Source organism: Amblyraja radiata, chromosome 1 (assembly GCF_010909765.2).
Source record: "Amblyraja radiata isolate CabotCenter1 chromosome 1, sAmbRad1.1.pri, whole genome shotgun sequence".
NCBI lineage: Eukaryota > Metazoa > Chordata > Chondrichthyes > Rajiformes > Rajidae > Amblyraja > Amblyraja radiata.
The window spans coordinates 29230780-29255965 of NC_045956.1; the positions used below are offsets into that span (position 1 = coordinate 29230780).

At 45.2% G+C, this 25186-nt stretch overlaps 1 protein-coding gene across 3 annotated transcripts in view; it reads left to right on the forward strand.

The window, feature by feature from the left end:
* The window catches only part of sorcs2 (sortilin related VPS10 domain containing receptor 2), a 776963-nt gene that overhangs the window by 699344 nt on the left and 52433 nt on the right, over window positions 1–25186 (forward strand). For all 3 annotated transcript variants that reach the window (XR_004411679.1, XM_033019211.1, XM_033019222.1), the window contains exons 15-16: window positions 19010–19127; window positions 23814–23947. Coding sequence is in view for 2 of the 3 variants with exons in the window: in XM_033019211.1 (XP_032875102.1) it covers window positions 19010–19127; window positions 23814–23947 (252 nt within the window). In the remaining variant the exon portion in view is untranslated. The remainder of the gene's footprint in view (window positions 1–19009; window positions 19128–23813; window positions 23948–25186) is intronic.

Below are 25186 nucleotides of genomic sequence, written 5' to 3' on the forward strand. Positions count from 1 at the left end.
CTTTGTGTGCAGTCCAGCACCCGGGCCAACTCATCATTCACCCAGCCACGGCTGAGTCGGTCAACGAATTGCCATAGGGAATTTCTCACGTATTTTGACCCTTTCTCCCTTATTTGGGAGAAAGTTGATAACCCTAGTCAAGAGTCAAGTGTTTTATTGTCATATGTCCCAGATAGAACACAGAAGTTCTTACTTGCAGCAGCAGAATATGTAAACATAGTACATGCTTCATTTCCTTGAATATCCTTATGCTGGAAAACAAATCATGAACGATTTACTTGCTTAAATATGTCAACGTTAGAAAGATAGTTAAATTGTCCGTTAAAAAATCATTTGACTTCAAGGATAGACAATAGACAATAGGTGCAGGAGTAGGCCATTAGCCCTTCGAGTCAGCACCGCCATTCAATGTGATCATGGCTGATCATCCCCAATCAGTACCCCGTTCCTGCCTTCTCCCGATATCCCCCGACTCCCCTATTTTTAAGAGCCCTATCTAGCTCTCTCTTGAAAGCATCCAGAGAACCTGCCTCCACCGCCCTCTGAGGCAGAGAATTCCACAGACTCCCACTCTGTGAGAAAAAGTGTTTCCTCGTCTCCGTTCTAAATGGTTTACTCCTTATTCTTAAACTGTGGCCCCTGGTTCTGGACTCCACCAACATCGGGAACATGTTTCCTGCCTCTAACGTGTCCAGACCCTTAACAATCTTATATGTTTCAATAAGATCTCCTCTCATCCTTCTAAACTCCAGAATGTACATGCCCAGCCATTCCATTCTCTCAGCATATGACAGTCCCGCCATCCCGGGAATTAACCTTGTAAACCTACGCTGCACTCCCTCAATAGCAAGAATGTCCTTCCTCAAACTAGGGGACCAAAACTGCACACAATACTCCAGGTGTGGTCTCACTAGGGCTCTGTACAACTGCAGAAGGATAACATATAGGATAATATATTTGTGATTGTTTGCAATTATCCTTTACAAAATTTACCGCGCAGTCTTCAGTCGACTTTAACCAGAATGCTTAAAAATGCGGCTCCTTTTATAAGATTAAACACTCAACAGTCAACGTCATATTACAAATATTTAAATTGTATTTTCATCATAATCATAATCATACTTTATTAGCCAAGTATCTTTTGCAACATATGAGGAATTTGATTTGCCATACAGTCATACTAGTAAAAAGCAACAGAACACACAAAATAAATGTTAACAGAAACATCCACCACAGCGACTCCTCCACATTCCTCACTGTGATGGAAGGCGAAAATAAGTCCAATCGTTCCCTTCTTTGTCCTTCAGCAGTCGGGGGCCTCTAACCTTCCGTTGATGGGACAATTTAACTCCCATAGCCAGCGGCGGGCCTGCTCGGGATGATCAAGCTCCTGCATTGGGGGGGAGGGGGTGGGGTGTCATATCTCAGCTCCACGGCGCCAGTTCTGCAGATTCTCTCTTTGAAGAGATCAATTCAAGTGCTAATGGATACATGGGAGAAAATTGATTCAAAAGGTTTGACAATAAAAAGAATGATGTTACACAACACGCTGTAGTATATTTCCAAATGGAGATTTATTTAATTGAATATGATTGTCACCAATATGAATGAATATGAGTGATTTCTCTCCTCCCACCTCGCATTCAATTGCTTCCTTGCTGTGGTGGAAAAAAGGAACATGTGCTGCAGGTTTAGATACAAAAAGCTGGAGTAACTCAGCGGGACAGGCAGCATCACTGGAGAGAAGGAATGGGTGATGTTTCAGGTTGAAAAGGTTCTTCAGTGCCCTGCTGAATTACTCCAACACCAACCGTTTAAACCAGCATCTGCAGTTCCTTCCTACACAGGCACTCCAGATTTAACCAGTAAAGTAAAGTTCAGTATGAATTTCTCCTCTTATTTCCTTTAATGCTTAATATAAACAGAAAATACTGGAAGCACTCAGGTAGGGCAGCATCTGTGAAAAAATGAATGCGATCAATTGTCCGAGGCAATGCCCTTCATCAGCATTAAAGAAAAGGAGAAATCAAAATGATTTAAGATGCAGAGAAGGGGGGAGAGATGGAGAAAACAAGGGGAATCAAATAAAATGTAAAAATTACGAACAGTCTGGTTCTGCCTCAGGCATTGACCAAGAAGGAAAATCTTCCATCTTGCCTGCCTCTGTGGTTACGTGGAGCAGCCCTTCTTTTTGCCCTATGTGGGCTTGTCCCACATTCTTGATGCAGTCGGTGCATTAATGATTATATTGATGCAACCTACTGGTCTTGCACATAACTCAAAGGCTTCATCATCTTCAACAAAGTTCTACTCAAGTTTTCTCCACCTTCGTCTCACTTACCTGTATGTTGATAACTGTATTGTGATGCTTTCTGCCCTAGCACAGAATATGATTTTCCTGCACCTTTGCTGCCAATTTCCAATGTGCTATCACCTTCACATCCCCTGTCTCTGAATCTTCTCTTTCCCCTATCCGCGTCTCTCTCTTGGTCTCAGAATAATTAGGGATCATCATCCAATGGCATCAGATAGACTCCCACAACTATCTTCACTATACCCACTTCCACCTAGGTTTCTATAAGGGATCTATTCCAATTTCCCAGTTTCACCCACCACTATCTTCTTTTTGGAAGGAGATGAGGAGAAATGTGGAGGCCAAGAGTGGATATTTTTAAGGCAGAGATAGATAAATTCTTGATTGGTACAGGTGTCAGGGGATATGGGGAGAAGGCAAGAGAATGGGGTTAGGAGGGAGAGATAGATCAGCCACGATTGAATGGCGGAGTAGCCTTGTTGGGCCGAATGGTCTAATTCTGCTCCTATCACTTACTCCATCATATCTGTCCAGTTGTACAATAATGATTCTGAGATGACTTCCCTTTGCCTTTTCCATAATTCTCTCTCTACCGTAGTTGGAAGAACTCTTAACTACACTGACCTTCTCATCCCAACCAGAGTTGGCATAGGGTTCTATTTGCCCATACCTTTCACCCTACCAGACTTCAGATTCATTGGAGCATCCTTTGTAATTTCCAACACCAAATTGATGACACATCTTCTCCTCTCCTCCATTTAAGCAACCTAAAGAGACTGGTCGCCCTATGACTCCCAGATTTACCTAAAAACCTCCACCATTGCCCATTCCTCTTGCACACCTTGTTAAGCTACCACAGGAGATGCAACAACTGCCCATTTATCTATTTCTTCCTGCCATCCAGGGACCCAAACAGAGCTTCAACGTGAAGCTGTGCTTCACTTCTTCAATGTGATCTAGCTTGCAATGATCATACCAAATGGACATCAGGCGAGTGCTTTACATTCAATCCACAAGTGGCCCTAAAATCCACTTTCATTCTACTTGACTTCTTGGTCCCAGTCCTATTCTTACTTCTGTGGCTTTACGTATATTCATACATTATTCCTGTCGTGAATCTGTGGAATTCATTTCCACCGAAGGCTGTGGAGGCCAAGTCAGTGGATATTTTTTAAGGCAGAGAAAGATAGATTCCTGATTAGTACAGGTATCATGAAATGCTGTTCCTCAGACAGCAGTTTGAGGAACAGCATCTCATCTTCTGACTCAGCATATTAACTGTCATGAGCTGCATTGCATTTTATGATTTTTAGATAATCAGCATTTCTTATTTGTTTCAGAGCTGACAGGTTCTGATGAAAGATCATCACTTTGTTGTTTTTACTCTTGTTTTCTGTCCCGAGACGCTGCCTGACCTTGTGGGTCCTTCCAACATTCTCTCATATTTTAAATTCCTTGCGACTGCATTCTTTCTATGCTCTGTAACTACATTGTTGGCTTTATGGTGAGAGGAGCAAAGTTTAAAGGAGATGTGCTTTTTTACACGAGGGATGTTGAGTGCCTGGAACGTGCTGCCCAGGGTTGTTGTTGAAGCAGATAGGTTAGGGGGCATTGAAAATATATTTTTATAGACAAATAGATTCGCAGGGAATGGAGGGATATGGGTTCTCTGCAGGTCTTGGCATCATGTTTGTTTAGTTTAGTTTAGAGATACAGCGCGGAAACAGGCCCTGCGGCCCACCGGGTCCGCGCCGACCAGCGATCCCCGCACATCAACACCATGCTACACACACACAGGACATTTTCTTTACATTTACCAAGCCAATTAACCTACAAACCTGTACGTCTTTGGAGTGCGGGAGGAAACCGAAGATCTCGGAGAAAACCCACGCAGGTCACGGGGAGAACGTACAAACTCTGTATAGACAGCACCCGTAGTCAGGATGGAACCCAGGTCTCCGGCGCTGCATTCGCTGTAAGGCAACAACTCTACCGCTGCGCCACCGTGACCTCCCGTATTGCTTAGTTTAGACATTATGGGCCGAAGGGCCTATTCGTGTGCAGTACTGATCTATGTTCTATGTTTTGAATCTTTTCTCTATTCTCGTTCAATTTCCCCTGTTTACCTTTCCTGACCGACCGATCAGCTTTCCTTCCACTACCCCTGCTCAATACGTGCCCGCACTTTTCATGTGGTGGCGCGACTCACCTGTTGCAGCGGCACCTACAGCCTGTCTGTCTTTTTTTTTTTTTTTTTGTCTAGTTAAAGGTAGTTGTTCGTGTGTTTTTAATAGTGTTTTTGACTGTGTGTATGTGGGGGGCGGGGGAGGGGGAAACTTATAAAAAATCTCTTCCCTGCACTGGAGACCCGACCTTTTCCCTGTCGGGTCTCCGTTGTCGTTGGGGCCTAGCACCGTGGAGCGGCCTCCAACTGGAACGACCTGAGGGCTCCAGTCACGGAGCTGCGGACTTACCATCGTGGGGCTGGCCGGCCTCGGAGCGCGGGGAGCGGTGGTGGCTCGCTGCTGCGGCCCGACTCTGGAGCTCGGAGGCTCCAGCAACGCAGCTTATGTAGACTGTCGGGATATCGGGAGCTCGCGGGTCCGGGTGAGAGACCGCTTTTCGGAGCTCCCGCAACGCAACTTCTCCAGTCCGTGTCGCGGGGTTGGAACGACCCGGTGCGGGGCCGTACATCGCCCGGCGCGGCTTAATGGCCGCGGGACATTCCAGCTCCAACTTTGTGACATTTAGACCGGGAGCGGGGCCGTACATCGCCCGGTACGGCCTAAAATGGCCGTGGGACTTATCATCGCCCGCCTGGGGCTTCGACATCGGGGGAAAAATGGAGAACAGGGGAGAGAAAAGACTTTGCCTTCCATCACAGTGAGGAGGAGGTTCACTGTGATGGATGTTTCTGTAAATTGAATTGTGTGTATGTCTGTAGGAAATTGTCTTTATTTGTATGGCTGTGGAAACGGAGTTTCGTTTGAGCCTCACTGAGGTTCAAATGACATGTAATAAATATTGTATATTGTATTGTATGCCATTCAGCTTCAATCTCCATTCCCAACACAGACTTTCCCCTTGTTCTCTCCAACCCTTCCCTTCTGTTAAGTTCCGTGGGTGGTTGCTGCTGGGATGCAAGTCGGGGCGTGATCAACCCTGGCTGGGTCGCCTGGGCGAGGGTGTCTGATGTTGTGAGACCCGAAACACCCGATGACCCCAGGTCACATCACTGAGGATGTGTTCCAGCGCATCTAGAATATGTATCTTTCACACAAAACAGATTTGATTTCTAACTTTTTCTAATTCTGATGAAAAATCAACAATCTGAAAAGTTAACTCCTTTTTTCTATGCAGATGCTGCCTAACCTCCTGAGTGCTTCTGGAATTTTGTTATCCTATTTCAGGTTTCCACCGTCTGCAGTTTGTTTTCATTGGCAGAGCTTATATTTTTGTTTGAAAATCATTGTGCAGGTATTTTTGAAGGCATGTGCTTTGTTTTAATCTTCCTTGAATAAATGGGAACTGCCAGGTTTAAAAGCATAGCTCAAGATGGAAAAGCAGATGATTTAATTAAGATATGGGTAAAGACCCAGTTTCTCATTGCATGTTGGTAATAATCTTTTCAGATTTTCATGGTTTTTCTTTAAAAATAGATTAAAAATCTAGTATAGCAGTAGCATAGCAGCAGTGTGAAATCTATCCACAGATAGTTAATTTAATGTTAAATGTTAATTATAAGTACACAGCCACACCACACAGACTCAGGCTTGCACCTAGAAGTGATTTTCAACACATATTGACAATCACATACTGATGAAAGGGAGAGTTTCCCACCTCAGCCTAGGAGCATTATGGGCCTGTCCCACTTGGCGATTTTTTAGGCAACTGTCGGCGACTGTCATAGTCGTAGCAGGTCGCCGAAAAACCGGCACCAACCTACGTCGTCCTGGCGACAACCTACGACAGCACCTACGTCAGGAGAAGTCAAGCTACACTTATTGGCGCAAACCCACTATCGCCGAAACATTTTCAACATGTTGAAAATTTAGCGGCGACCAGAAAGATGCTACGACTTTTTGCGTGACTGAGGAGACGACTCCCGGCGACCACCGGTGAACATGTGGCGACAAATTAGTCGCCTATAGTTGCCTTAAAAATCGGGGTGGGAGATTGCAACCTTCACTTGGTCCACCCTGTTTCGACGAATGCAATCAACCTGGCGTGCACAATCAAGTAAGATCAAATAGAACAAGTTGTCCTACAACTTTAGGCTGTGCACGCCATATGCAAGAAGAAGAAGCCTAAAAAATCGCCTAAGTGGGACAGGCTCATTAGAGTGCTTAGGAAGGAACTGCAGATGCTGGTTTACACCACAGATAGACACAAAATGCTGGAGTAACTCAGCGGGACAGGCAGCATCTCTGGAGCAAAGGAATGGGTGATGTTTTGGGTCAAGAAGAGTCCCGACCCGTAACGTCACCCATTCCTTCTATCTGGAGATGCTGCCTATCCCGCTGAGTTGCATTCAAGACCGCTTTTAATAAATAATGGATGGATTTGGCTTTGAGATGGAAGGAACTAAAGTGGACTGCATCTAATGCGGTCCTATGAGAGTGCTACACTGTTGCGAGCACTGACTTTCAGAAAAGACCTTAAGGTCATAAATGATAGATGTAGAATTAGGCCGTTCGGCCCATCAAGTCTACTCCGTCATTCAATCATGGCTGATTTATCTCTCCCGCCAAACCCCATTCTCCTGCCTTCTCCACAAAACCTCTAAGATCCGTGCTAATCAAGAATCTATATCTGCCTTAAATATATCCACTGACTTGGCCTCGACAGCCTTCTATGGCAGATGTTAAAAGAAACCCCCCCCCCCATGCCCACTCAATCCATTTGATCTGGCCGTGACAGTAAAACGATGGGATTAAATAGTACAGAGGTGGCATATGTAAACAGAAAAAGTGATGGCACGGTGGCGCAGTGGTAGAGTTGCGGCCTTACAGCGTCAGTGACCCGGTTTCGATCCCGACTACGGGTGTTGTCCATATAGATTTTGTACATTTTCCCTATGACCTCATGGGTTTTCTCAGTTTAAGAACGAACTGCAGATGCTGGAAAAATCGAAGGTAGACAAAAATGCTGAAGAAACTCAGCGGGTGAGGCAGCATCTGTGGAGCGAAGGAATAGGTGACGTTTCAGGTCGAGACCCTTCTTCAGACTGATTCTTCAGACCCTTCTTCACTCTGATTCTGGTATGAGTATGATTCTGAGGAAGGGTCTCGACCCGAAACCAGTCTGAAGAAGGGTCTCGACCCGAAACCAGTCTGAAGAAGGGTCTCAACGCGAAACGTCACCTATTCCTTCGCTCCACAGATGCTGCCGCACCCGCTGAGTTTCTCCAGCATTTTTGTCTACCGTGGGTTTTCTCTGAGTGCTCCGGTTTCCTCCCAAAATCCAAAGATGTGTAGGCTTGTACGTTAATCAGTTCCTGTAAATTGTCCCCAGTGTTGTGAGGATAGAACTTGTGTACGGGTGATTCTTGGTCGGTGCCCACTCAGTAAGGCTGAAGGAATGCTTTACACGCTGTATTTGTAAACTAAACTAAACTAATTCTGCCAATATTTAATCCTTAATGTACATCAGTAACTGAGATTACCTGCTTGTTGTCACTTTGCTGCTTGGGATAGCTTGATACTTTCAAGTTCATTGCTGCATATTATTTTTTGCTGTAGTGACTCTGGTCACTTTAAAACGCAATGGAACATCCCAAGATTGTTAAAAAAAAAATTGCAGTCTTAAAACAAAATGTTGAAAATCTGAAACAAATAATGAAAATATTTAGCAGGTCAGATGATATCTGTGCAAAGAGAAACAGAGTTAATATTTCAGGTTGAATGGTGAATATTGGGGCATTTTTGATTGTTAAAGGTCAAGTGACAGGAGTTATTCATTTGTTACATATTCATAAAAAAACCTATTTATTAGTGCAACTTGTTGAAACTCCCACTTTCACGACCTAAGTCATGACCTCTGTCAAGTTTGCTCTTACTCATACTCTCAGCATGGTCGTCACAAGGCCGTAGGAGGCCATAGGTAGGTCGGAGCAGGCCGTGATGCTAGTCGTAGGTACTCGTGGCATCAAGTAGGTCAGGGCGTTTTTCTAGCATGATGAAAAATGTCCACGAGTAAAAAAGGTTGTGAATTAGGTCGTGAAAGTGGGACAGGCCCTTTAATCAACCTGAAGCTGAAAGTCTCACAAGCGAAATATAGACACAACGAAACGCAGATACCAGAATCTTCAGTAAAATACAATATGCTGGAGGAACTCAACGAGTCACACCACATCTGTGGAAGGAAACGGACAGGAAACATTTTGGGTCAGGATGCTTCTACAGACTATATAGAAGAGCCCTGACCTGAAACATCACCTGTCCATTTCCTCCACAGATGCAGCCTGGCCCACTGAGTTCAATACAGCACTGTGTAATTTGCTCACTAGGGAATTGCTTAATTCTGAGTGAAAGAAAATGCTCAGAATATCTGTTCTTCAGGGTCTGAAGAAGGGTCTCGACCTGAAACGTCACCTTTTCCTTTTCTCCAGTGATGCTGCCTGACCCGCTGAGTTACTCCAGCTTTTTATCCGAATATCCGAATTTGGTTACTTCAGTCGGACTTAAGGAATGAATGACTTTGCTCAGTTTGAGGTTGACAAACGCTTAGTCTTCTTACCGAGTCCACACACAAGATTAGAAGTTGTTCAGCCAGAGCTGAACACACTTCTCTGCATCTGCACACAATGGCGTCTGTCTTGTCACTTCTTGTACACGGTGGTGGAAACAGGGTCGTGACGTGAACGCTCTTTCCTTGACCACGACAAATTCTTTATTTAGTCTGATTATGCTGAGGTGGAACTAAGCAAGGTAAGGCATACGGCTGTAGTGGAGAATGAAGTCAGAATGAGAATGTGATTGGGGATAAATGTATTGCAAATGGAGGATGCTGTCCATGAATTAAACCGTGGACTAGTGAGCGAGATTGAAAACGGTAGTTTTTCTCATCCTGTGCCTTCAGTAATTGTGCTCTGCGCACACAAGTTTATTTCTCTTTCATTGATCAGTATTCTTGGACATCATTGTGTGAGCCTCTTCCTTTGGTAATAGTTTCCTGTGGCTTATTATCTCCCCCAAGTGGAGTGTAGGTAAAACGCACACGCATGCTTCAAATTAGGGAGATGAAGTAAGGTGAACACAAAAAGCTGGAGTAACTCAGCGGGACAGGCAGCATCTCAGGAGAGAAGGAGTGGGTGATGTTTTGGGATGAGTCCCTTCCTCAGACAGGGCTCGACCCGAAACGTCGCCCATTCCTTCTCTCCAGAGATGCTGCCTGTCTCGCGGAGTTATTCCAACTTTTTGTGTCTATCTTTGGCTTAAACCAGTATCTGCAGTTCCTTCCCACACATGGATAGATGAAGTAGTCATTTCCAAAAGTCCTTCAAAAAAATTAAATGGCAAGGCTTGTAATATTCTACAATTTTCTGTAATCTTGCAGCGGTATATGAAGAGGGCATGTGAATGACATTCACAAATAGCCACCCATTGTTGAAGAGGCTGCACAGTCTATTATTCTCCTTGCTAATATTACCCAGTATGAATGGATTGTTACAGTCAACGATCAATGACAAGGACACGTTCCAATTTCTTCTTCAAGCTAATGGCGGCAGAGCATTTTTTTTCGACAGCCCACTTAAGAAAATCACCAGTCTGTTCTCTGAAATAGATATTACTAATAATCATAAGAAAAGGAACAAAATGTGGATTCTGATCAATAATAAAATCATGAGAGGAATAGATTGGGTAGATGCACAGAGTCTCTTGCCCAGCGTAGGTGAATCGAGGACCAGAGGACATAGGATTAAGGTGAAGGGGAAAAGATTGAATAGGAATCTGAGGGGTAACATTTTCACTCAAAGGGTGGTGGGTGTATGGAACAAGCTGCCAGAGGAGGTAGTTGAGGCTGGGACTATCCCAACGTTTAAGAAACAGTTTAAGACAGGTACATGGATAGAACAGGTTTGGAGGGATATGAACCAAACGCGGGCGGGTGGGACTAGTGTAACTGGGACATGTTGGCCGGTGTGGGCAAGTTGGGTCGAAGGACCTGGTTCCAGGCTGTATCACTCTATGACTATGATTGCAGAAATATTGTTGATTTGTAGTCTTTCAATGCCTTGAGCATAGACAGATATTAATTTTCCTTCTGCTCCCCACACATTTCAGAGTGGAAGATGTGGTACATCTGGTGCAACTTAAAACATTTCAGCTTTAAAACCACATTTTTTAAATGGGATTGATATAAAAGCAGTTTAGGACATATATTTAAAAGAATGTACTGACGATACAAAGATCATTTTCGCTCACAAAATGTTCTTGTGTTGATAAATAGCTGGCTTCACTATTGATTTGAAGCAAAATACATTACTGCAAAAGCACAAATTTATGGATGCCTAATTGCACATTTTAAAACCAGGCTTGTTGGTGGACTACTGTAAATCCAAATGGATTATTTATGCGGCACGGTGGCGCAACAGTAGAGTTGCTGCCTTACAGCGAATGCAGCGCCAGAGACCTTAGTTCGATTTCCCGACTACGGGTTATGTCTGTACGGAATTTGCACGTTCTCCCCGTGGGTTTTCTCAGAGATTTTAGTTTAGTTTTAGAGATACAGCGCGGAAACAGGCCCTTCGGCCCACTGGGTCCGCGCCGACCAGCGATCCCCGCATCTTTTAACACTACCCTACACCCACTGGGGACCATTTTTACATTTAACAAGCAAATTAACCTACAAACCGGTACGTCTTTGGAGTGTGGGAGGAAACCGAAGATCTCAGAGAAAACCCACGCAGGTCACGGGGAGAACGTACAAACTACGTACAAACAGCACCCATAGTCGGGATTGAACCTGGGTCTCCGGCGCTGCATTCACTGTTAGGCAGCAACTCTACCGCTGCACCACCGTAACCGCCCTTCGGTGATCTTCGGTTTCCTCCCACACTCCTAAGATGTGCAGGTTTGTAGGTTAATTGACTTGGTATAAATGTAAATTGTCCCAAGCGGATGTAGGATAGTTGATTTGTTGATACACGATAGCGAGGATCACTGGTCGGTGTGTCCTGGTGGGCCGAAGAACCTGTTTCCGCACTGTATCTCTCAACTAAGTGGCGGCGCTGCCTTGCAGCTGCGGCTCGCCTGCAGTCCGTTTGTCTTTTCTGTTTTTTTGTTTTCTCTTGTCCCGTTTTTACAGTTTATTTCGGTTTATTTAGTTGTGTATGTGTGGGGGGTGGGTGTAACATGTTTTTTGACTCTTTCTTCGGGGGGATGCGACCTATCCTGCCGTATCCCCCGTCTCCGTGTCCGTCTGCGCTGAGGCCTATCGCGGAGCTGGCGGCCTCCAACTGCGACCGACCTCGAGGCTGCGGAGGCAGAGCTAGGACTTACCAACTGGCCGACTTCGGGGCTGTGGTTGCGGTGCGACCCAACTTTCGACCCGACTTTGGAGCCTCAGAGGCTCGGCCGCGGGCCAGTAGACGACATCATCGGGAGCTCGAGTTCTGTTTTCCGGAGCTCCCGCAACTACAGCTGCGTCCGCTGGACTGGAGGGCGGCAGCTTCAGCAGCTTCGACCGCCCCGGGCCGCGGAGTTTGAACCGGCCCATTTGCGGAGCACGGATTCAGCCGCGGGACTTACTTACCATCACCCGGCGGGGTCACAACATCGGAGGCTTGGATTGCCTCAGCGCAGAGGGAGAGCAAGGAGGGAAGAGACAATGACTTTGGGACTTTAAACTATGTTGAGTGTTTGTTATTTATTCTATGTTATGACTGCAGGCTAAACCATTTTGTTGCACTGAAAAGTGCAATGACAATAAATTGAATCCAATCCAATCCAATCAAACTAAACTAAAAGAAAATCAACCCTAAAAGGCACTTTGCAGATAGCTGATATAGGTCTGGGATGTCCTTGAAGCCTCCCATGGTCTGTCACCACATGTTATGCAGTTCACTAATTAGAACTTGATCATTTGAAGAAGGGTCTCGACCCGAAATGTCACCCATTCCTTCTCTCCAGAGATGCTGCCTGTCCCGCTGAGTTACTCCAGCATTTTGTGTCTATCTTAGAACTTGATCCTGAACTAAAAAAGTCAAACTAAACTAAAACCATCAGTACTGTAGTATGAGTTTTTATGCATCGAGGATGCGAAAGTAGTTCCAAAACAACTTTCCATGCATAGGCACAGATGTTTGGCACAAATTGTGCTGGGTAACATATTGAGAAAGGGATTACTATGTGATAAGATGACATCAACTGGAAGCATGTAAACAGGCATTGCTCAATTCATACCACTGCCTCTCCTTTGGCACTAAACCATCCTGCTGACTGGATTGGATTGGTAGAGACAGCATGGAAATTGGCCCTTCAGCCCACCGACCATCGATACAGAGGCCAGTTAACCTACAAACCTGCACATTTTTGAGATATGGGAGATAACTGGAGCACCCAGAGGAAACCCACGCGGTCACAGGGAGAACGTGCAAACTCCTCTCTTCCTTGACACTCCGTGGCAATTCAGCACCAAGGAGAACCTGTTTCTATTAGCATTGAAAAGCATTGTTAACTGGTTGGATTAACTAGTGTATACAAGAATCATTAGGTAACTGTATTTTGTACTGAATGATGCCTCAACTCTGTATGTGTTGCTGGTTAAGTCAATTGTTAAAGTTGCTGATTTTTATTGAACCTTGTGCGGCAGTTCTGAAGAGCATTAGGACCAGCTTCATGGCCTGTTCACAAACACTGCTAGCAGGCAAGGGTGTATTAGTCAGCGTCCCCTTCAATGCACCAAGATTGAAACCACGAGCAGAGGAGAGGCTGAGCAGGACGAACAGCTGGATGAGAAAAAGGGAGAAACTTTCTTTGCAGGATACTAAAGATAGACACAAGATGCTGGAGTAACTCAGCGGGACCGGCAGCATCTCTGGAGAGAAGGAATGAGTGACGTTTCGGGTCGACCATTACAACCATAATTTCAAATTATAGGTCACCAACCCAAAACTCTAAAGGGCCTGTCCCACTTGGCGATTTTTTCGCCGACTGCCGGCGTAGTTGACTGACGTATCAGGGTCGCTGAAAGATTTTGAACACTTCGAAATACAGCAGCGACAAAGAAAATGTTGTGACACTTGAGGAAACACCGCGCGTCAATATGTCATCACGCCACAATATGTCATCACGTGTCATCACGCCACGTCATGCAGCGTCACCGCCGCATCACACCGCAACTTTTTCGGTGACCTGATATACGTCTGTCTTCCCTCACTGTGGGAAACTTTGATTCCGCTGTGTGTGGGATGTTTATGTTAAAGACTATTGTGTTCTGTCCTTTTTTTTTTATTCGTATGGCTGTATGGTGACCCCAAATTTCACTGTACCAATTGGTGCATGTGACAATAAATGTCTCTTGTCTCTTGTCTTGTCTTGTCTGTCAATGATACCGGCAGTCGCCGAAAAAATTGCCAAATGGGACAGGTCCTTTACTCCGTTTCATTCTCCACAGATGCTGAATGACCTGCTAAATATTTCCATCGTTTTCAGTTGGTTTAGCCTGTTCAGCATCCACTGTATTTGTCTTCAGACTAAAGGGCCTGTCCCACGAGCCTGTCCTAACGTGGTCGCTTGAGCCTTACGGCCTCGCGGGGCCGGTCCCACTTCGATCGCCGGGGCCGTATGGAGCTGGTCCCGACATCGCGCGGGGCTCCGAAAAACTGACCGTGTTCAAAAGTTCTGCGCGGCAACGGCCTGCCGGCTCGCAGCCGCTTCGATGTCGTACGTCACGCGCAAACTTCCCGCGGACTTTGCTCGAACTTCATGTCACTCACTCTACCTCCGCGCGGCCTCCACTTCTGGTTTGGTCGCGCTTGCCGCATGCAGGCGCATGCTGGTGGGACCGGCCCTTTAGGTCGCGCTTGCCGCATGGAGTCGCATGCTCGTGAGACAGGCCCTCGAGAGTCAGGGGAGAGGGAGACATGAGAGGAATGGATCGGGTAGATGCACAGAGTCTCTTGCCCAGGGTAGGTGAATCGAGGACCAGAGGACATAGGTTCAAGGTGAAGGGGAAAAGATTTAATAGGAATCCGAGGGTTAACTTTTTCACACAAAGGGCAATGGTGGGTGTATGGAACAAGCTGCCAGAAGAGGGAGTTGAGGCTGGGACTATCCAAACATTTAAGAAACAGTCAGACAGGTACATGGATAGGACAGGTTTGGAGGGATATGGACCAAGTGGGCAGGTGGGACTAGTGTAGCTGGGACATGTTGGCCGCTGTGGGCAAGTTGGGCCGAAAGGCCTGTTTCCGCACTGTATCACTATATGACTCTATATGGAGGATACTAAATGTATGCAGGCAGGAGTTCTGCTGTGCGCACTTCATAATGTGCCAGACACATGTAAGGATGCCCATGCTGATATTTTCACCTACTTTTGTTCCAATAGCATATGCTGAGGAAGGTGAGGACCTCTTTGCCGGTCGGCATCAGGATAATTAAGACCATGCACTTTTTGTCTGTTGAGTTACTTCTAGATTGCAGTTTAAAACATTCTCAGCGACTCGTAGAATTCTGCCCAAGACAGAAGTCATTAGTGAAATCTATTCCTGGAGATTTCAATAGATTTATTTATTTCTTGCCAAGGGGCAACAGACTGGCTAAGCCTTCTTCAGTCTGAAGAAGGGTCTCGACCTGAAATATCACCCATTCCTTCTCTCCAGAGATGCTGCCTGCCCCGCTGAGTTACTCCAGCATTTTGTGTCTACCTGGGGAAAGCACAGTGGTTGGTAGGTAACAGAATGAGTACTGTCAGCATGGCAATGGTGGAATTACAAATCCACTTTACCAATTACAAATAATACTTTAATTCCCCTTCCCATTCCCACACTGACCTTTCTATCCTGGGCCTCCCCCATTGACAGAGTGAGGCCAAACGCAAATTGGAGGAACAGCATCTCATATATCATTTGGGCAGCTTACAGCCCAGCAGTATGAATATTGATTTCTCCAACTTCAGGCAACTTTTACTTCCCCTCCCTCTCGATCCCTCCACCACCCAAGTCGTACTTGCTTCAAGGTCGTCTTGTTGAGTCTCATTGTCAGTAACTCGTTTTCACCAAGCTCCTAGCTAACAATGGCCTGTTTCCTTTATATTCATTCCTTTTTTTGCATATTTTCATCCATTTGTTTTTTATCTCTCTATATCACCGTCTATATCTCTCGTTTCCCTTTCCTATGACACTCAGCCTGAAGAAGGGTCTCGAACCGAAACGTTATCTATTACTTTTCTCCAGAGATGCTGCCTGACTAGCTGAGTTCTCAAGATTCAAGATTCAAGAGAGTTTATTGTCATGTGTCCCAGATAGGACAATGAAATTCTTGTTTTGCTTCAGCACAACAGAATATAGTAGGCATAAATAAATACAGAACAGATCAGTGTAACCATATACCATTGAATATATATAAACACACATAAATAAGCAGATAAAGTGCAATGGGCTATTAATGTTCAGAGTTTTGTTTGAGTGCAGTTTAATAGTCTGATGACTGTGGGGAAGCAGCTATTCCTGAACCTGGATGTTGCAGTTTTCAGGCTCCTGTACCTTCTACCTGAAGGCAGCGGGGAGATGAATGAGTGGGCAGGATGGTGAGCATCCTTGATGATGCTGGCAGCCTTTTTGAGGCAGTGACTGCGATAGATCCCTTCGATGGAAGGGAGGTCAGAGCCGATGATAGTGGGCAGTGTTTACAACTTTTTGCAGTCTTTTCCTGGTCACTCCAGTTGCTGAACCAAGCCACGATGCAACCGGTCAGCATGCTCTCTACTGTGCACCTGTAGAAGTTCGAGAGAGTCTTCCTTGACATACCGACTCTCCGTAATCTTCTCAGGAAGTAGAGGCGCTGTTCTCCAGCATTTTGTGTCTCTCGTGGGGTTATAAATGCTGCACAAACTCAGAGAATAAGGTAGATATGCAGCTAATATAACCATTGCATCTGCTATTTCAGCAATGTTAATAATTAATGGAGTACAACAAAAATCAAGGTGACAGTAGTTGCTGCTGTTCTGAAACAAAAACAATATGCAGGAAATACTGAGCAGATCCGATAGTATTTGTGGAGAGAGAAGCATCATTAATGTTTGGGATTAAGCTCCCTGCACTGAAGAGATGACTTTGCCCCGAAATGTTGACTCTGTTTCCCTTTGCAAAAATGTTCCCTAACGTATTGGAAGACAATTTTCCATAACATCCTGCAGGTCTCATTGTACACATGGTGACATAACGCCAACAGTCCCAGCTCCATTACAGTCACCATACATTATGATACGATGCGATAGAACTTTATTTATCCCAGGAGGGAAATTGGTCTGCCAACTGTCATAAAACACAAGATACGTGAAACATGAAATTAAAGTGACGAGTGGAAAGGATTGGGGAAGTGCAGAGATGGGGGGAGTGGGGGGGTTAGTCTACCCCGCGACAGAAGGGGGAGGAGTTGTACAGTTTGATAGCCACAGGTAAGAAGGATCTCCTGTGGCGTTCTGTGCTGCATCTTGGTGGAACCAGTTTGTTGCTGAAGGTACTCCTCAAGTTGACCAGTGTGTCATGGAGGAGGTGAGCTGTATTGTCCAGGATGTTCCACAGTTTGAGGAGCATCCTCCCCTCCAAGACCACCTCCCATGAACCCAACTCTGCCCCCAGGCCAGAACTAGCCTTTCTGATGAGTTGGTTGATCCTAAACATCACCCATTCTTTCTCTCCAGAGATGCTGCCTTTGTCTACCTTCGATTTAAACCAGCATCTGCAGTTCTTTCCTACACGGTTTATTGTCCGGGTACATGCCTAGGTATTTATTTCTTAAGGGGTTGGACAGGCTAGATGCAGGAAGATTGCTCCCGATGTTGGGGAAGTCCAGGACAAGGGGTCACAGTTTAAGGATAAGGGGGAAATCCTTTAAAACCGAGATGAGAAGAACTTTTTTCACACAGAGAGTGGTGAATCTCTGGAACTCCCTGCCACAGAGGGTAGTCGAGGCCAGTTCATTGGCTATATTTAAGAGGGAGTTAGATGTGGCCCTTGTGGCTAAGGGGATCAGAGGGTATGGCGAGAAGGCAGGTACGGGATACTGAGTTGGATGATCAGCCATGATCATATTGAATGGCGGTGCAGGCTCGAAGGGCCGAATGGCCTACTCCTGCACCTAATTTCTATGTTTCTATGTTTATACATTGGTGCGTTCTACTTGGGTAGCTGTGCAAGTTGAAGCATTGACCATCAGGTTCTGTGTTATGCTTTGTTCTTGAACATGTTAATAGAAGCGGCTTCCTTCGGCATATTGGAATAGGCAGTCAAGTCAAGTTTTTATTTGTCAAAGACAAAGCTCTGTTTAACGTTGCCACTTGACTCATCTTTGCTCCATTGGTTTTCAGCTGCAGCTAGGGTTGCCAACTGTCCCGTATTAGCCAGGACATTCCGTACGTTGGGCTAAATTGGGGACAGCCCTTGTCCCGTATTTGACTGCTACTACTCGGGTTGAGGGGACTGTCAGGTTGGAGCGCCACGTCCGGCCCCGCCTCACCCATCCCGACGTAGTGCAGCCCATGGAGTGCAGCAGCAGTGGGCACTATCTGTACGTAGTTTGTACGTTCCCCTACCGCCGACACCACCACCCCTCCTTCTCATGGCCGATCATCGGTTCATGAGTTGGACGGGGCGCCGGACTTTGCTCGTGACGTCACCCGGGCCAAAACTCCTCAGCTCGGCTGGCTTTGTGTGCAGTCCAGCACCCGGGCCAACTCATCATTCACCCAGCCACGGCTGAGTCAGGAGTGAGAAAGTTGGCTACCCTAGCTGCAAGGTATTAGCTGATGAGCATTAGCTGCAAAGTGGAGGTGTCTCACGGAGCTGTGGTAACTGTATAGACATGGTGCAGCATTTGAAGTATGAATCAAAAGCAGTAAATGCTTAAGAAACTCAGCAATAGTAATACCTTTGGAGAGAGAAACCGACCAGTTCAAGGAACCGGAATGTTTCAATCATTATCTATTTTGTAATTTCAGATTACTTGGGGCAGAAATAGTGAATGAGTGAACAATTGTGATAGGTCATAAATTCATAAGTGATAGGAGTAGCATTAGGCCATTCGGCCCATCAAGTCTACTCCGCCATTCAATCATGGCTGATCTATCTCTTCCTCCTAACTGCCGGCGTCATATCAGTGTCGCCAAGCGATTCTGAACATTTCAAAATCCAGCGGCGACAAAAAAAATGTTGCGACACTTGAAAAACCACCGCGCGTCATCACGCCGTGTCACGCAACATCACGCCACACGTTTTTCGGTGACCGGGTACGTCGGTCAATTATGCCAGCAGTCGCCAAAAAAAATCGCCAAGTGGGACAGGCCCTTAACAATCATACGCAGACCAGCCAGTATGAAGCTGGTGCAGGGCTTACAGTGAAAGCCCTTAGCTGCAAGTTATTCATATGTTACATGCCTGCACTCATTTAGGTCTCGTTCCCGAGTTTGGTCCCAAGAAGTGTTCTTTTGTTAATGTTGTTAAATCTTCGGACTGTATTTCTGTTCCAGGATCTTCGGCCACATTAGTTTCCGATCGGATTGGGAACTGGTGAAAGTGGACTTCAGACCATCATTCCACAGACACTGCTTACCGGATGACTATGACTCCTGGGACCTGAGGAACCAGGTATTGCAGAGAGAACTAGTGAAACATTAAGATATTAGAAATTCTTAATTGCTGCAAGCACACATATTGAAACCCATTGTTTTTCTTAAGATTATGAGTAATTATCACATTACCTATTTTATTTCATACTTCGGGTGATTGGGAAAAAAACCACACAGTGCCAAGATGCGTAAGAAGGAGCTGCAGATGCTGTATTCCACCAAAGATAGGCACAAAATGCTGGAGTAACTCAGCGGGTCCGGCAGCATCTCTGGAGAGTAAGAATATGTGACGTTTCGGGTTGAGACCCTTCATCAGACACTTGGATATATAGATGGATGGGAAGGGAATAAGAGGCTAATCACAGGTATATGGGACTAGATTAGATGGGGCATCTTGGTCGGCAGGTGAAGGGCCTGCTTCCATGCCGTGCAATAACTATGCTGGAGTAAGTCAGGGGGATTGGCAGCATCATTGGAGACACAGATAGGTGACATATCGGGCTGGGACCCTTCTTCTGACTGATTGTAGTAGAGGGGAGAAAGCTGGATAAAAGCGGGGCGGGCCAAAGTCTGGCAAGTGATAGGTGAATACAGGTCTGAAGAAGGGTCCTGACCCAAAATGTTACCTATCTGTGTCTCCATGACGCCTGACCCGCTGAGTTACTCCAGCACTTTGTGTTTTATTTGTAAACCAGCACCTTCAGTTCCACGTGTCTTCTTGTGTTTGAAACTTGTTGTTGCGATTGTTTAGAGTGAGACTCTTACTTTGTTTAGTACTTAGTCCTAAAACAAGGGGTTACCACCAGTTAAAAATAAACTGTAGTCCCTAATATCTTTAAACCGATACTATTGAACTTTGTTAAACGAATAAGAAGGTTGTAATATCCTCACAGGCAGATAAATAAATATTACAATGGGCTATTGTTATTTTGGCAAGGATGGCACTGGGGCACAGCGGTAGAGTTACTGCCTTACAGCGGCAGAGGCCTGGGTTCGATCCTTACCACTGGTGCTGTCTGTACAGAGTTTGTACGTTCTCCCCGTGACCGTGTGGGTTTTTCCCACGTCCTCTGGTTTCCTCCCACACTCCAAAAACGGATTTGTAGGTTAAGTGTTTAAGAAGGAACTGCAGATGCTGGAAAATCGAAGGTACACAAAAAAGCTGGAGAAATTGGCTTTAGTAAAAATAGTAAATTGTCCCTAGTGTATGTAACATAGTGCTAGTGTACAGGGTGATCGCTGGTTGTAGTGGACTTGGTGGGCTGAAGGGCCTGTTTGCGCGCTGTACCTCTAACCTAAAGTAAACTACATCCGGTATGGTAGGCCACTCTGAGAGTTTAGATCATATGCTATCCACAGTGAGCTAGTCAATTAGATACAAAATTGGCTTGGTGAAAGGATCAGAGGGTGGTGATAGGGGACTCTTTTAGTCACCTTGGAGATCTGTGGCCAATGGTGTGTCTCAGGTGCCGGGTCCACTGCTGTTTGTCATTTATTTTAACAGTGTGGATGACAACGTTGTTAACATAATGGACCATCAGGTTCTGTGTTATGCTTTGTTATGCTAATGGCATACAGACTGAAGAAGGGTCTCGACCCGAAACATCACCCATTCCTTCTCGCCAGAGATGCTGCTTGTCCTGCTGAGTTACTCCAGCATTTTGTGTCTATCTTCCAGCATCTGCAGTTCCTTCCACTGTGATCTTATTGAGATGTACAAGATCATGAGGAGCATGGATGAAATAAACGCTCAGTCTTTTAAGCATAAAAAAATAGTTTCGCATAGATTTAGTAAAGACATGCTCAAGATTGCCTCTCCCACAAAACAGAGCCAAAATAATCACTTCATAAATGTCCCTAATTGTACACGTTACTGTGGGTCGACCAATTGCACTGGTTTATGGAAGTATTTACATTCAGTAACCTGCAATATTCTCTGAGTTGTGCAAAAGCTCAAAAACATAATTGCAGTACCAAGCAAGAATTGCACCTCAATTGCCAAGAAGAACTCGCATACCGTCTGCACCTCCTCCCTCCAGATTTTAAATGGGCTTACGCTTTAGTACTTTTTGTATAAACTCACACAAAAAGCCAGTTACTGGTATTATCTCGCTGCTTCTGCTGACCCAGTTAGCTGACACATGTAGCCATAGGAAATACTGTGCACAAACACATGCACTGCTAGATGCAAATATTGCACATTCTGTTTGCATCTCAGGTCGACACAAAATGCCGGAGTAATTCAGCGGGACAGGCAGCATCTCTGGGGAGAAGGAATGGGTGACGTTTCAGGTCGAGACCCTTCTTCTGTTTGCACCCGTTTCTTCTTTTCATTCCCATTCCATCCATGAATGCTCATCTCAGTCTGAATGGAATTGAATACTTTACTGTTACATGCGACAAGTCACAGTGCAATTCTTTGCTTGCATATAGTCGCCACATAAAGGGCACCGACAAAGTCACAAAGTATCCCCGCGCCAGGTCCACCTTTGGTCCCCCTCCCCCCCGCTCACAGCGGTCCACTGCGGGAAAATACCCAGAGCAACAGAGACTTTATTGAAAGCCAAGACCTTCAAATTAAAGTGGAAAAATCATTCATATATAATAGCATTAATTCTATCATGAAATGCATGTTGCTAGTCATTGTAAACCCTTATGTTTGAACTAGTTTTTACAAAGAACCAGCAGATGTAAACAGTTCTCAATATTCTTTGTAGCAATCAGCCGACCGCATTGAGCATATAAAACGTAGCCACCTGACCAATAACCACCACTATGCATCAAATGCACAGCATAATAAACATTTAACACACTCTATTACTGACAAAAATAATATGTACAACAATGAAGCGAAAGTCCCAAGTGCCAAATTAAATAAATACCAAATGGATTTATGTACAACAACAAATTTTGTGTTTGACACCACATTGCACTGCTTATAATAGTTCCACACTAAAATTTCACACATTTGCACCGCAAGACAGATTTTTGAAATATAAATAAATAGCTGGTGGGTGCACAGCAAAGCAAAAGTAACAATTGCCATTGCCAGGCAGAGAATATTGCTGATTACTCATTGTCGATAGGACCGGTCGGCAGTCGATGGGAGTGTGGGGGAAACCCCTGTGAGGGAGGGGGAAGAACAATGGTGAGGGGGGGGAACAAAGGACAATGGGGACCCGGCGTGGGGGAGCCGTTGTGGATGGGGGAGAATAAAGAAGGAGCCGGCGTGCTTTGTAACTTTGTCAGCGCCATAGGTGGCCGCTATTTGTATACCTTGGGTATGCAAACAAAGAATCTCACTGTGCCTTGTCACATGGGACAATAAAGTATTCCATTCCATATCTATGCGGTAAATAACAAGTGCAAAAAAAAAATGCCTATTAAAAATTATATTCTCACTGTGAATTCACGCCAGGCCTCTGTTGTATGTTTTACAGTTATATGTGGAAATTGTAGCCTGCAGCATGCTTACAGAAAGCAAACTTCAGAAGGCTACTTTTCCTTTCAATTGTGTTCTAACAGTATTTAATATTAGTTCTGCAAATCTGTAAATGCTCCCTGTGGTGTTAATAATCTATGGTAACGTTAGAAACTGAACAGGAATGCTTGGCAGAGTTGTTTTTCCACTTTGGTGAACTTTTGTTGCACCATTTCCAAGCCCCTAGCCAGGACGTTTAAGTAGGTCCTTAATATTAACATGAAGGTGAGTTTAGACAATCTATGGTAAGAATACTAAGGAAAAATGCATCCTTACAGTTGTTAGTATACAAAAGTGAATTAACATTATGTAGAAAAATTACCACTGTTGCAAGATCAAATGCTTCAATCGTTGCAAAATAAGGATCTATCAATATTTCACACTGAAGGAATGAAAGTTTAGTTTTTTAGTTCAGAGATACAGCGCGGAAACAGGCCCTTCAACCCACCGAGTCCACACCAACTAGCGATCCCTGAACATTAACACTATCCTACACACACTAGGGACAATCTACATTTATACCAAGCCGATTAACCTGCAATTCTGTACGTCTTTGGAATGTGGGAGGAAACCAAAGATGTCGGAGAAAACCCATGCAGGTCACGGGGACGATGAACAAATTCCATACAGACAGCACCCGTTGTCAGGATCGAAACCGGGTCTCTGGCGCTGTAAGGCAGCAACTCTACCACTGCGCCACCATGCAGAAAAATATGATAAATTGGATGTGATAACAAGTGAAGTATTGAAAGGTTTCATATCTTTAATTAACCAAGCACTCAGACTGCTAAAGTAGGAACTAGCAGAGGCTGTGTTCAAAATGAGATGGGAGGATCAGTTGGGGTCAATCTATATAACATCAAAAGTGGGCAAATTAATGGAAAATACATCCCAAGTACAGCGCAAATCAGCATTTAGAACGATACTGATTTTTCAAGGACAGTATCAATTTGCTAAGGTTAGCCTGTGTCTGATTAGCAATTGACATTTCATGGAAGGAACATGAAGGGGTATTGGGAATACTAGCACATGGACAGCGCAGCACGTCGATTCCCATTGTGTGTTTTATGAGGTATCAGTCTGAAAAAGGGTCTCGACCCAAAAAAGTCACCCATTCCTTCTCTCCGGAGATGCTGCCTGTCCCGCTGAGTTACTCCAGCTTTTTGTGCCTGTCTATGAGATATGAAGTTGTGCCAACTGACCCACCAGCATGTCTCTGTTTAGGAGAAGCAATGCATCATGGGAGAGCAGAGACGGTTCCGCAGACGGAAAATATCATCCTGGTGTATTAAAGGAAAGAACTTCACATCAGCCCTCTCCTCCAAACCTTGCCAGTGCACAGAATTTGATTTTGAATGGTAACTACATGTTTTTTTTTAATCAATTGCATAATGTATTAGATTTATAAATAACTAGACTAAGTGGGTCCCAGCATCACACGGGAGGGCTGCTCACCAACTCAATATTCCACCTCTCCGCCAATTCCAATACTGCTCGCCAGTGGGGGGTGCTGTCTGTTGCGCTATTATGGGTGTTGCGGGCCGAAGGTACTGGTTTCCAGAGGGCTAGTATAGACATTGTGGTCCGTATGGATGCTTGGGCAGGCATCCAACTGTTGCAACGACTTTAAAAGCCAAGCCAAAGCAAACAATTGGGCTGCAGACACCCGACAACCAAAATGCACTTTGTGAACACAAACTTGTTAAAAAAAAGGCAAGGCAAACAATTGGGCTGCAGACACCCGACAACCAAAATTCACTTGGTGAACACAAACTTGTTAAAAAAAGGCGAGGCAAACAATTGGGCTGCAGACACCCGACAACCAAAATTCACTTGTGAACACAAACTTTTTAAAAAGGGCTGCAGCCACTTTACAGCCGCATCGAGGGGACTCACCGTGGAGTAGACGTGCCTTCAGTGTTATTCGCAGCTTTGAGAGCCGTGAGCCATGACCCTCTCGCTTCCTGGTTCTGGCAGAGACTGAGTGAGGCACGACACTTCCTGGTTTTATAGTCCCTCCCCCTGCCGCCAGTGGGGGCAGCAGCGAGAATGGGGGAATTTTGTAGAAACATTAATATCTCTCTAATTTTTAATCGACGGAAAAAATCCTCCGCACTCACACGGTGGAGGGGGGCTCTGAGCGAGGTGGCCAAAAATGACGGCCGTAGGTGGCGATGTTCTCTCGAAAATCGCAGCACAGTCGGCCAAAAGCGGTCAAGATCAGAGATTTAGTATTATAGATTTAGAAAGATATATAAATAGGAAGGCTTTAAAGGGCAATGGGGTAATATAAGCAACCTAGCCCAATAGGTTAACTTGCTTATCATAGACTAAGCAGGCAAAATGGCTTGTTTCCATGCTGTGCAGCTCTATAACTGTAATGCCCTCAATGCTGCTCTCTCCCCAAGTCCCTTGATGACCCCTATGCCCAGAAATCCATGGAGCTTCTCAAATATATCCAGTGATCTGGCCTCCACAGCCATTTGTGGTGGAGAATTCCATAGGTTCAGCGGGCTCCGATTGAGGAAAATCACATTCAGTTTCAGTTTCAGTTCAGTTTATTGTCACGTGTACTGGGGTACGGTGAAAAGCTTTTG